Raw genomic sequence first — 12,987 nt, forward strand, 5'->3', positions numbered from 1 at the left:
AAATTTAACGGCAAATCCACTTTTACTCAGTCTGAAAGCCTTAAACATTTGTAAACCCGGAATAGATTAGCGTGGGTGTTTCCATAATAGATTAAACAGAATCGTATTTTTCCCCTCCATAAAAAGAAGAGCAAAAAAATGGCATTGAAGATAGTTTCCCACAAGGACAGCATTAGGAGAAAGGGGCTTTTTGAAGAACAATTTAACCCTTGGTGGGGCACTAATTCAACTCATTGGCTGGCTGTAAATGTGATTATTGTGGTTGAATGTCTACGGTCCTGAAATATAACCATTTACAAAGAATTATTACAATTCAAATGAATTAATAGGAACCTATTGTAGTCAGTGGCAAACAGTGACTTTAAAAAATATTAAAAGAAATCAACTTACTATAAAGTTAAACTGCAAAATTAAGGAGACAAGCTGGGGGGGACAGACATGTTATTCGTTAACCATGAAGTCAACCTGTGGTGCATAAAATCTGTGCACTCTACAATCAACTAAAATAACACACAATCGAGATCAGACAGAGGACAAGCCATTGAACGCTTTCTCATGTTTATCTGTTAGCTGTCTACATCCTAGTCCAAGGCAGAAGAAAAAAAACACAGCCGAGTTTTATTCCAGATCGTTGCCAAAACGCCAAACTTGAATAAACCACATTGGTGAAACCAAATATTTCCATCTACATTTATTAAAAATAAAAAATCGAACAAAACACCATAACAACAACCAGTGTCACAGCCTCCCCAGGGATGAGACAGAGCGACATATTTAAAAGCATACAAACCAGCAAACTGTTATCTAGCAGCATCCAAATGTTGGAATCTCCAAAGTCATCATCATTTATATATCTAAATATATAGTTGTCGTTGTTGTTGTTGTTTTTTTCTTCTTCTTCTTCTTCTTAGCCCTGCCCAGCTACACACTTTACAACATACACAGAGCATTACCTCTCTTTAGTGCAGAAAAAGAAAAACAATTACCCTTAATAAAATAAACAATTTTAGGTTAAATAAGCTTAAATAACAGTGTTAAATACAAGACACTTCTGTGGCCGATATGTACACAAATAAACACATTTGGCATTGTAGATGTGGTTCACTGGCGCTCACTCTAATGCTTCTGAAAACCACTGCATAAGAACACACTTTGCTCCGATAAACTACACACAGTCTCACATGCGCTCTCCCTGGCATATATACACACACACACACACACTCAGACACACAAACGGACGCTTCTATCAGTGAGCCACAGACAAGGCATGTGTTCCGAAAAGCCAAAAGAAACAATCCGATTTACACCCAAGAGTTTTAGGCACCATCTCCACTGACTGCTTCATGTTTGTGCTCAACTCTTCATCGTTTTATTCCTAACACAGTTTCATAACTACGACTTGTTATTGCTAGGACAGCGTGACAGTGACTGGAGACTACCGACAATCATGTGTTGGGGCAGGGGAAAAAAAGCACCTTTTGAACATCAAAACCGCTGACAAAATGTGAAACTTTAACACAACACGGAAGGAAAAAAGAAAAAACAAAACGAGGAGTTGAGTTGGAATAAAACCGAAATAGAAAGTCGCAAATGTAAAACCCCATTTTCTTTTTTTTTTAGTCATTTAAGGCCCCCCCTAAAGAAAATCTCAAGTTGAGATACATTCATTAGTTCTCCAGCTGTACTTTTCACCCCAGAGTTGATTCCGCTTGAACGTATTCCACTTTATGAAATCCTCTTTTCCAAGCAGCTGCAGGTACAGTAGACTGACGTGACATACGGTACGTAGGTAGGTTACAAGTTGACTACAGTAAATGAGCTTTACATTCCACTACTGTAAGAGGATCTCTTGAAAGAATTCCATCCCCGCGGACGGATATGAGGGAATTTCCCAGGAGGAGTCTCAGCTGGCGTGATGGACAAATGGTTAATGTGACATACAGACGGCTTTGCGCTAGATAAGAGGAGCTTCTCTGGTCAGTTAATGCAAGTTTCTCCACACTTTTTGTACAGTTTTCCCCAAGATAAGTCGCAAGTCTAGGCCGACGTGTGGCATCGCGCCATCCGTTTCAGGGTTTCTTGTCGATGCTGTGAAAAAACCACTCGGTGAACTTCCTGAGTTGAGCCGACGCCGTTTGGCTCTCCTCCTGTAGCCTCATGTTGTCCTGCCTCAGGTGCTGAACCTCCTCCTGTAGCATTGCCTTGTCTTCTTTCTCCTAATTGCACAGAAAATGTTGGTTAGAAAAACTTTGTTTTATAGATGAGGACATCAATATGGGATTTTGCATAGAGAAATATATTTGTCATTCACTTTGTTGCTAAACCAAGCATTTAACTCACTGGCTCCAATCTATACTGATTAAGATGATGTAGGGTCTCCCAATCAAAAGAGATTGGACTTCTAAATGTCCTAGAATGTGTATAAATATGTATTCAATTTAGCAAAGTTGAGAAATATGTGGATGCAAAATGCATGTGTTGTTGCTTTTGGAATCCAAGCAGTGAATCAGTGAATGTTGTAAATCTCTTGGGGGAAAAAAAACTATTGAATTTCTCTTTTTGACTGGATCTACCAAAATCACTTTTCAATGTGCACTTGTAGACAAACAACCATTCACACTCACATTAGTCTTAGATTGACCTAACATGCAAGCTTTGGGAATACGGGAGGAAACTGGCGTAACCACGAAAACCACAAGCAAACCTGGGGAGAACGTCCAGAGCTGAGATCCAAAGTGAGGCCTCCAACTTCATAACTGTGCGGCAGATGGGCTAACCACTAGTCCATCATACTGTCGGTATAGCATAATTCATCCAATATCCATTTTAGTGGTCCTTGTCCTCATTAGTTTTACGGTGAACCAGAGGCTATTTAAGCAAGATGCAGGTTATACGCTTGACTGGTTGTCAACCAAACCAACCTGTCACAGTATTTCTGGGACTATTTTTGAAATGGGTAGCAAGCATAATGATTAAAAGCTGAAGTTACCTTTCGAAGGTCATGCTGTAACTGCCTCAGTATCACCTCGAGCTGGTTAACTTTACCAGTGAGTGTAGATGGGGAACTGTGGAGCAAATCAGGCAATAGAGGAGAAAAAAGTCTGTTATTGCCACTTAGTAAAATCTAATGCTGCATTCAGATCTGACACATTTTCTTTTTTTTGCAATATGTTCCCATACAGGGTCAATGTAATCGCGTATGCAAAGGGCAACAGGCGGCCTCACTTATTTATGTGATTTAAATTGTCTCTTTAATGGACTGAGATCTTTGACGATGGGTGTAGATCTGGAAACATAATACTGGTAGGCTGGTCTGAACGTAGTATTATACTACATGTATACTATGTATTGATAGCAGACAAATAAATCCTTGTTTACGTACAGTTACATTAATATACATATATAATGTTAATTCTATATAGTTAGCTGTAAATGTGATGATTCGAAGTCATATGCAATGGCATACGGTCTCTGCTCACGTTGGTACGTACTCTGCGTCCATTGCCGCCCCTTCAGCCTCCACAACCCGCCTGGTCAACTCTCGAGTGAGTGCCAACGCTTCGGCCCGCTGCATGTCCGTCATGGTGCAGAAAGATGCCACACGCTGGTCTACAGAAGCAATAAGTTACATGATTAGATCAGAGTGTGCAACTATAAAAAGCAAATTATGATTTAAAATCTTCATAAAGCCTCAATGTTTCTCTTTAATGGAGGCATAAAAGCGACATGAATTCTTCCATTGTCCCAGTGCAATCGGGAAGCAGACAACATGGAACAAGATGGTGAACAGAGAGTAGAAGTACGCCCCACCCGCTCAAAGTTTTCCCCTGGCAGCTGTTTGGTTTTTTAATGGGCTGAAAGGGATCAGGCATGCTTCTTTCCCAAATTTCAGGTCCTTAAGCTTCCTTAAATCCCAGTGGAAAAGCCAAATTTAGCATGTTATGCTCACGACTGCTCCGTTTTCTTTCTTTTTTTAACTCAATGTTATTTTCTGGTATAAGCATCCTCTCCAGTGTGAGGGAGAAGATAGGAGAATCTGCATATTCATAGGTGAGATTAAGAAATACCCTTCCTTTAATGTAGCACTAATCCAGTCAGAGACAAAAAGCTAATTGAGTCTGGCTCTGGATTCTTAGGCGAGTAGGGAAAGGGACACCAAGCATTCATTTACATGTGAATGAATATTTTTTCTTCATATTCCACGCATATGTCTGAAAAATGAAAAGACAGGAGGAGTTTGTTTGTGTTGGTGGATGGCGCGTCCAGTTTGAAGAGACAAACAGATGACACAAATGCTGGTTAATAGATTTTGCCGGAGAGGAAATATTCCAATACTTTTTTGTGCAGTTGTCTCCTAAAAACATTTTCTTTGTGCTCAGGAGTCCACTATTGCGCACAAGGGTTTAAAGATCAAAGTTGCGATAGATGTATTGCTACAAGCAGTGCAAGTTGAGAATACATTCAGAAGACAACAAGAGCCTGAAGCAAACAAGCCTACACGAAGCACTTGCTCGTTCGGTCGGGCTGGCTGTCACACTCTGCATCGTCATCATTGTTTCTATTCCAATTAAATGCTTTGCTGGGGGCAATGCAGCAGAAAATGTATCAATGGGGAATCTGAATCTGGAGTTCTGATTAATTATGACAAACGAGTGGTCACACGTTCCCTTGCTCGCTTCGCGGCCTCGGGGTCAGACAAGGTTCACAGAATACTGAGAAATAGGACTTTGTAAGATGGCTCATAAAATTACTTTTAGTTGAAGGGGGGAAATAAAGAACATGATGCTGACCATGAGAAAATTATGGCATGTGTCATTAGTTCTCAAGTGCTACTAAAAGGCTCAGTGATTTGACAGGGACCAACAGGAATTATATTATATTGGGCGTAAAAGCTTTATAACTTATTTTTCTGTCATGTCTTTTTGTTTATTGGCTTCAGTGTTCCAATCGAATGACTTTCACAGAACTGAGTGAACCAGGGAAATTGTTTTAAACCTACCAATGCAAGAGAGAAAGTTCTTGCAGACTGCAGACAGACAAACAAAAAAAAAGCTTAGCAGCAAAGAGAAAAGGCAGGTGTGGTCTAAGTGGCCGGAAGCAGCTTGAGGAAGGCAGGTTACCGTCAAAGGCTCTTGCTGCATCAACCAGGTGAGACCAGTCCAGGCCTGTGGCAGAGTCTGGGAGGGGCATGAGGCCCGGGTCGCTGAACTTGGACCTGTCTGCCAAGAAGCCGTCTGAGAACCAAAACTCATCTGCAGAGACAGGTGGTTGCCCAGATCAGTGTCTGGGCCTGGTGCTGATTTTAGGGCTCTTCTTAAAAATGCCCATCAGTTCTCATCAGGGTGTATGTGAAGGGGAAGCAAAGGATTGGCCGTTGAGGGTGTGGGGGTGGTTGTCTGGATCTCACCTTAACTAAGAGTATTCTTGGTAAATAGCTTATTTAAAATCTGACATAATGTCAACATCAGCTCTGATTGCGACAGCAAAACCACATTAAAGACAAAGACACTGCACATTAAAGCCACTTCTCTGCATCTTAACTGCAAAACTATAGATGAGAGGCAATACATTTCTGGTCAAAGCGAATGACCTCATCTTTCAATCAATACCGCCCTCTCCACCCCTTAGCTTCGGCGATAAGAAATATCCGATGCAATCCCAGGTCACCATCCTGAAGTGAGGTATTTTGATTGAGAGATGGGAAGCACATAGAGGCTGTGAGAGAGCTTGTGTGTTGCTCCAATTTCTGGGAGCCGCTGTTTTACTAAATTGGTTTGTTTCTGGTCTGTTCTCAGCCACCCATCAAAACAATCAGGAATCCGTCAGGATGACAGCTTGACGTGGCTAAGGAGCCAAGCACTCCCCCCTCAAAAAAAAGCTGTTTTCTGTCTAGCAGCGGCAGCCGGAGACGGCTGAAGAATAACGTGGAAATGAGACATGAGGGACAGAGAGGGGAAGCAGACAGTGACTGATGAGTGAATGAAGCATTGCGTCTGACACGCACTGTCACACTAGAATGAAAATACAGACACGCAGGAACTGAGCTTAAAGACCTGCAACAGTGCAAGCAGGACATCACACATTATTACTAATGCATATTCAGAGGACCAATGACAAAGCGAGCCAGCAGTGACAGGTGTCGGCTCAGTGCAGACGGCACGGCGAGCCTCTCGTAGGCTTCACGCCGCCTAATGCACACTTCTTCCAATTAGCTTGCGGTGCCAAGGAGTTTTGCTCGAGTGTTTTGCCAGTGAAATTGTTCGGATGCAAGTAGCTCTTGAAACAAGTATTTATATGATGAATCTTATCTGGAGGAAAGTCGCAGCAGTACTGAGTAGAGACACTTGCTTGCATAGAAACGTACAATTGCCATATATCTGCTCCAAGGAATTGTAGTACTTACTTCTCAGGTTTGACTGTGGCTGGTTGTGGATCATGCGAGGAGGCAGCGTGCAGTGGTAAGGTGGCGTCGTGCTGAATAGGATGTCGTTGGGCATGGCTTGGTCCAGCATTGAGCTGTGGGAGCTGGCGTAAGAGGAGCCCTTGCGGTTGCTACACACACTCTCGTCCGATAACGTCCGGTACAGGGAATGACGGGGTGAAAGACTTGCCATCACGGTTAGCTGGGGGGAACGAAAAAAAAAGAAAAACTTATCAAATGGCAGTCGGCAACAAGCTCAATACATTCTGTCCTTGTTTTAATCAACGCAGCGGGTGGTTTGGAAGATAACAGAGGGAACCATGTCCGGGAACAATAAGAACACTTAATAGGATGTAGTGATTCGTTGCACATCTTGGCTGCTTGATAAAATTTGGTCAGAAATTTGATATTCATTGTTATGATCTAGAAAACATCTAATTGTAAGCATTTTATAATGTTACTCTGACAGACAATGGATTAATGAAACAACAGCATTAATTTAGAAAATCAGAGATTACACTCTAGGTAAAAGATTAGAAATAGTACAATGACGGAAAAGACTGCTAGATTCTTGCTTAGTCACTTACCAAGGCATTGTCAAATTGCCGTTTACTTTGTGCTGAGCCTAGTAAGCATATACTGTGTAAACCACTCTGTGTGTGCGTACTCTCCACAATAGACTGAGAATAAACTAACAGAAGCCAAGGCAGTGCGTTCACCCTACAAGGTTAAGAACCACCACAAGAGTCGGAAGAGTCAGAAAAGCATTTTTCTTTCAAGGGGATGTCTATTCGTGAGTCAGTATTCCACAATGATAACATCCAGACTTTCAAGGCCGTGGTCTGAATTTTGACAGGGATCTCCTCTTGAAACACGTAAAACCACATAGAGCAACCCAATCCGTCATTGCCCTGTTTAGCTTACATAAATATTACTATAGAGGCATCAAAAGTAGCCACAAATGATATGCAGGGCTGTCAGCCAGATGGGTAAATGTCGGCCTTCAGCCTCTCGATGGTAACCATCGCTGACTGGCATCCACGCAAGGCAACACCCAACCATCTTTACTTCAAAGACGGCATAACCACACGATTCCCACAGTGAAAGTTAACAAACAACTAGTCGATCTTTAAAGTGAAGATGTACTGGAATTCAAAAGACTGTACACACTCTGCCTCCTTAAAAACACTCCGAGGCTTAAACTTGTGACTCCTCATGTTCCAATCTATAAGATGAATCCCCATAAAGTTTTCTCCCATCAAAACAACTTTGCCCAGAATTCAGAACTTTCCCAAACTGAAGCAGCAATCACCTTGATTAGAGCGTGGATGAATGAAGTAAGCCTAAATTAAATCTTAATGATTACTATAAGCTGTTTTTTTGCACCCTTTCCATCTTTAATCACAACATGAACATTTCACACTGGATTTCGGCTAGGATAAATTCTTTCGCACATGCTCTAATCAGCCACACCATCATATCCTCCTATTTATTCCCAGATCCACTCTTTTTCCCTAACGTGCAAAGCCAATGTGCTGTATATGGAACGCTTTGACATGCCAATGTAGAGGATGCATACCGACAACCACCTATTCAACTGCCAGTTTCTTTCCCACAAGAGGACTCGTGCAGTAGAATAAGCTGGAAAGGGCTTTTCCTTTACGTCAGCGGCACAATAGTCAGCCTGTCCGTGGTAGGGACGTCCCAGCGGACGTTCTGGCTGCCAAAGAAAATCTTTCAGCACCTGGTTGCCCACACAAAGGATGGCATCTGGTGCCCGGAAGTGACATATACCTTAACCTTTACAGTATTTTCTCCTTGATTACTTAGAGGCCCAATGACGTCACAATGGATCAGATTAGAAATGATCTCAGGATTGGTGCAATGTTGTCATTACTTTTAACAGTGCCGGCTGATGATTGCATTCACCCCTAACAAAAGAGCAGTGATTTTATTTTTTTATTTGTTAAAAATAGGAGTTTAGGCATCTCCTTCCCAGATTGCTTTTCCACATGCGCTTTATCAGGCAGAGGAAATGTGCAAACAAAGGCTTGCAAATTAAACTACCGGTGCGTCTTTGGGTTTGTTATGGAGCTCTTAGACAGAGTGCAAATGAATGGCTATGACAAAGAGCAGCCCAGACACATCTGTGTTCATTTTACTAGAAAAAAGGATGTGTTTTACATTGTAAGAACCAGAGCTGAAGTAAAATGAAACACTAATCAGTGCGAGGAGATGCTTTGTGCAAGGACATGGCTGTGTGTCTTTCTCCTCTCAAGAGGGGAAGAGGAGTTTGTGGAAGAATTGAGTGCCATCCAAAAATAACCCATTTGTGCATCTCTAGGGTCCCTTCCAGGAAGATAATAAATGGAGGACAGCGGGAGGGGGAGAGATGATGCAATTAATAGAGTCAGTACTACCCTGGAACAGTAAACATCATTCTGTCCTCCTCCTTTAATCCATGACATCCCAATAGAGCAGGTTCTGTTATAAATTCAATTTACCAGTCAATAGTAAGCGAGATGTACCGAGAGTGTTGTGGTAGCCACGAATGTTTATCCTGCTTTTTCTGCGTTTGCGGTTAGAGGTTATCTGCCCCGTTCAAGCTTTGAATCCAGGAAAATAGCCTAGGGTGTGTTTGCTCATATCTATGCTTGATCCTTACAATGCCAAGTCTTATCATGTTAAAGTTTAACAGGTTTCATTGGTAAACACGCCATGCAAGATATAGTAAGGGAGCGCTAGCGGCCTTACCTTTTGACCCCTGCCTTCACCTGTTGGACTGCTGGGCAGCATCATTTTCAGGTATTCATCCTTTGAAAGTCTCTCCAATGATTTTCCATCCCGCTCGGCTGCCTGGAGGCGGCAGGCGGCCTCCTGTGCATACAGCTGCCTACAAACCAGACAAAGGGCACACAAAAGCAGAGCTCATCACCAAGGGTCGAGCAAGGCACATCCTGCCGGGTAGGCTTTGGGCCAGGCAGCCTGGGTTCCGCTATTCAACAAAGTATGTCAGTATCACAACAGGGCAACTCTGGTGAATCCAGCTTTTCGCATGCCAACATCAGGCGTAAACAGTGTGTAAAGGAGCAGAGCTGGAAAGTGTGAAGAACACAGCCAAGCACCGTGAGGGGAACAAGGAGAGGAAAAAGGAAGGATTCGAGGGAGGAATTACAGCTGGAAAGAAGTGCAAAAATGTTGAAATAGGTTCACACAAGACTGGAGGAAGACATAGGTGCTGCTGGACTCCTAAGAAGTGGTTATGTTTGGGTTTGGGGGCTATTGAGGAAAATTAAATGCTTTAAGTGAGCATGTGCTGCAGGCAGTGTGCGAGATGGCTTTATTGGGAAAATAATGCACATTATTCTGGTTGCTATGCTAAGACAGTGGGGTATCAGTCACACTACACCTCATTTAAAGGTTAAGCAAATCACTGAGCTATCCATACTTGGACTTATATTGTCGTTTTCGTTTGAACGTATTTTTTACCGTGTATTTTCAAAATAGGGTCATTGACTGCCAATGACAAGTGTAGACCTACACATCAATTATGTTTATGAATGGGTAGGTATGGCAGAATGATGCGTCTCCAATAAGAAAAAAAAATCATGGCTGGAATAGGCTGCAGCGCCCCCACGACCTTTGAGAGTATAAGCGTAATGGAAAATGAATGAATAAATAACCAGACTCTCCCCTTGACTTATAATAATAAGACAACTAGATATAAATGAATTGATCTTGCATACTTTTTATCATCTTCCTCACAATTTGCTATGCTTTTCTAAGGGTAATATTTCCGATCTGAAACCTCACAGTGCATTGGTTGTTAGGCTGAGCAGTGCAGTGTAGCATTATTCTGCAGAGACCCAGCAGAAATGTCATAGCCACTGATGCACAAGTCATTAACCTTCACTTAAAGCAAGCCACCATCTTGAGGGAGTGATGTGGCAGTCTGGGAAACAAAGCAGGCTTGAGTGTGTATGGGGGGTGGGAGGGTGTCACAATGGTTCAGACTAGGGCTGCATGGTTGATTTCCACTCATTGTGTGTACCTTGCACGCTCAGACAGCATTTTGAGAAGGAGTGCTAACAAGCTTTCACCTCCTCTGAAACAAGGTGTAAGTGGAGAAGAAAAGGAAAAAAAGTAGAGAAACAGTATTATAAATCCAGCCTCTTGTTAGAGCAAGTCTAGGAAAACTTCATTATCTTAGCAAAATATCTGTGAGGAAATATTACACCATTCATCATGAGACAATCTTATGCAAAATAAAAACAATTATAAACTACTCGATGGGGACGATAACTGAATTATGGAGCTTTTTCATAAGTCTGCAGAAGATGACTTTAGTACGTGATGGATCACAGTGCTTGAGAACTCCAGTTTGCTGTCTAAATGAAATTATTTTAAAACGCTAGAGAAAAGTTGTCTACACTTTTGAAAGAAGCTACAAACCCTTTGGAACATGCACATTCAATAGCTCTCTGTAATTCACATAAACACTAGTCATTCTCTAAACTAGTCTAAGACAATTTTTATTTAGAACGGACAAAGACACGATGACTAAGACCGATAGGTATTTTCACGTAATACTAAAATGGCTTCCAAAAACCTCAACCAGCATGCGTATTTCTTTGTTTGCATTCCACCACGACTAAAGTGTAGCTGCAATCCCTTGGCAGTATGTGGATCTCTTGGCATTCACTAGAGATCTGCTCCAGACTCAGGCTAGCGGTCCAGAGGGATCCGCCTTCTCTGGAACGATCAATAACCATAAGTGACATGTGCCAAGTGTATTATGTCCGTGGCTTTATTGAGCGTATTTATTCTGTAGCTGTCTGCCTCAATCAGGCTGAGTATATGCACACTAGGAGGCCACTAGACAGAGGGGGTGCCTGTCGAGGAATGGGTCTGGCAGATTTATACATAATCATTAGTCCCAAAAGTCAACGATAACCGTGCATTCTCTTTCCATCTTGTTGGGAAAACACACACTCACCCACACTCTGAAATGTCGGGAGGTTCCTCAGTGCTTTGAGCATCATCATCACCCTCATTAGCTGTTGTCTTCACTGGGACATTGCCATCTGGCTGTGGACGTGTCTGTCCACAAGCCTCCAGGTCGCAATCGGGACCTGGCCCAGGCTCAGCACCTGAACTGCTGCTTTGAGGGATGGTGTATACCTTGGAGGAGTCGGCGGACAAGCAATATCTGGCCCCACGTGCCAACGGACTGCCAGAGTGATGCGAGCCACTGACCCAAAAGCAAAACAAAAAGAAAATAAACAAATAATGCAACTCAAAAGGTGGCTGTGCATGAATTGATTAAAAGCAGACAAGAAAAATTAAATGCATGAACAAGCATGGGATGATAAAATGACAATTCCAATTGCTGGTCAACTTAACGCTTAAAGTTGGCACTGGTTGGTGATGGTCCTCCATTGCATATTCATGACCATCTGGGCCCCACCCTTCTTTAATGTGCCCCTGCTGCCGCATTGTTGGTTGGAATGATCGAAAACAATTTTATGAAAAAGATGGAAAGAAGGCTGTTCAAATTACGGTGATGGTTTGAAGTTGTCACGTTGTATGCCGACGCCTCCTTAAAGAGTGAACGTAACCATGTAAGCCATGAAGAAATGAGACCTCGATTCTTTTTCAAAACAACAGTGACCAGTAGGTGTTAGACTAGTTTTCTTCACACTCTTCCACTTTCCCAGATGGGCAGCAGTCTGGTGAGGGGCACTTGGACTGGAATGTGTTGAATCCTTCCCCCATGTTGCTTCAGCCTAACAACAGCTCAACCAACAATCCTCAACACAGCTGGACGTATCAAACTGGGGGGTCATGAGTAAAAGAGCCGGGCTGTCCCAAAAGTGTGCTTAAAGCTAGCACAATGCCTCCCGTGGATGTGTTTGTTGTTGTTTAACAGAATAGAGCACAACAACATGCTGTCATGAGGACGATGTAGCGCATGTGGATATAACGGGGATTTTGCTGCGGACTATAATATTAAGAAATGGATGGCAGGTTTTCATTTCAGTGGAAAAATCAATAATCTGACACAGTAGACATTGCAAGCAGTTATCCTACAATCTTCGGTTAAATCAATTTTTCGTCTGTTGATTACCTTAAACTGGCCATATTTGTCCAAACATTGCACTTTAATGAGCAACATGGGGTGTTATGTGGCGTAATCATTTTAGATATTGACGAAATTGACAGAGAGATATGCTGCTACATAGAAATTGTATACCACTAATGACTGACTTCCTTAACTGAATTCAGAGGGATATCTAGTGTGGATGCATTGTAGTTGTCCCCAGCCAAGTATTTTAAGTTATTTCTACATGGTAAGTGAATAATTGCATTATATGGAACAGCTTCGTAGCATTGGTTCTTGGTCACAACAGTCAGTTCTTATGATCTAACACAAGAAGAACATTACTGGAACGATCGTCCCCTATTTGTATGAAATACTATATATCTTTCACTACTGTTGTATGCGTCTCATGTTAACTTTCAAGTTTGGTGACTGTGTATAATCTTGCATGTGATTCTAATTCATG

At 42.2% G+C, this 12,987-nt stretch overlaps 1 protein-coding gene across 8 annotated transcripts in view; it reads right to left on the reverse strand.

The window, feature by feature from the left end:
• Window positions 1-676: 676 nt before the first annotated feature.
• Window positions 677-12,987, reverse strand: part of LOC144205674 (signal-induced proliferation-associated 1-like protein 2) — a 58,501-nt gene continuing 46,190 nt past the window's right edge. The window contains exons 15-22 of one of the 8 annotated variants that reach the window (XM_077730206.1): window positions 11,418-11,672; window positions 10,473-10,526; window positions 9,176-9,314; window positions 6,404-6,623; window positions 5,121-5,252; window positions 3,492-3,609; window positions 2,990-3,065; window positions 677-2,216 (exon numbers count right to left, since the gene is read on the reverse strand). In XM_077730206.1, the coding sequence (XP_077586332.1) occupies window positions 2,070-2,216; window positions 2,990-3,065; window positions 3,492-3,609; window positions 5,121-5,252; window positions 6,404-6,623; window positions 9,176-9,314; window positions 10,473-10,526; window positions 11,418-11,672 (1,141 nt within the window). In that variant the 3' untranslated portion in view covers window positions 677-2,069. The other 7 variants (XM_077730205.1, XM_077730208.1, XM_077730207.1 and 4 more) reach the window with 7 other exon arrangements.

Source organism: Stigmatopora nigra, chromosome 12, assembly GCF_051989575.1.
Source record: "Stigmatopora nigra isolate UIUO_SnigA chromosome 12, RoL_Snig_1.1, whole genome shotgun sequence".
Lineage (NCBI taxonomy): Eukaryota > Metazoa > Chordata > Actinopteri > Syngnathiformes > Syngnathidae > Stigmatopora > Stigmatopora nigra.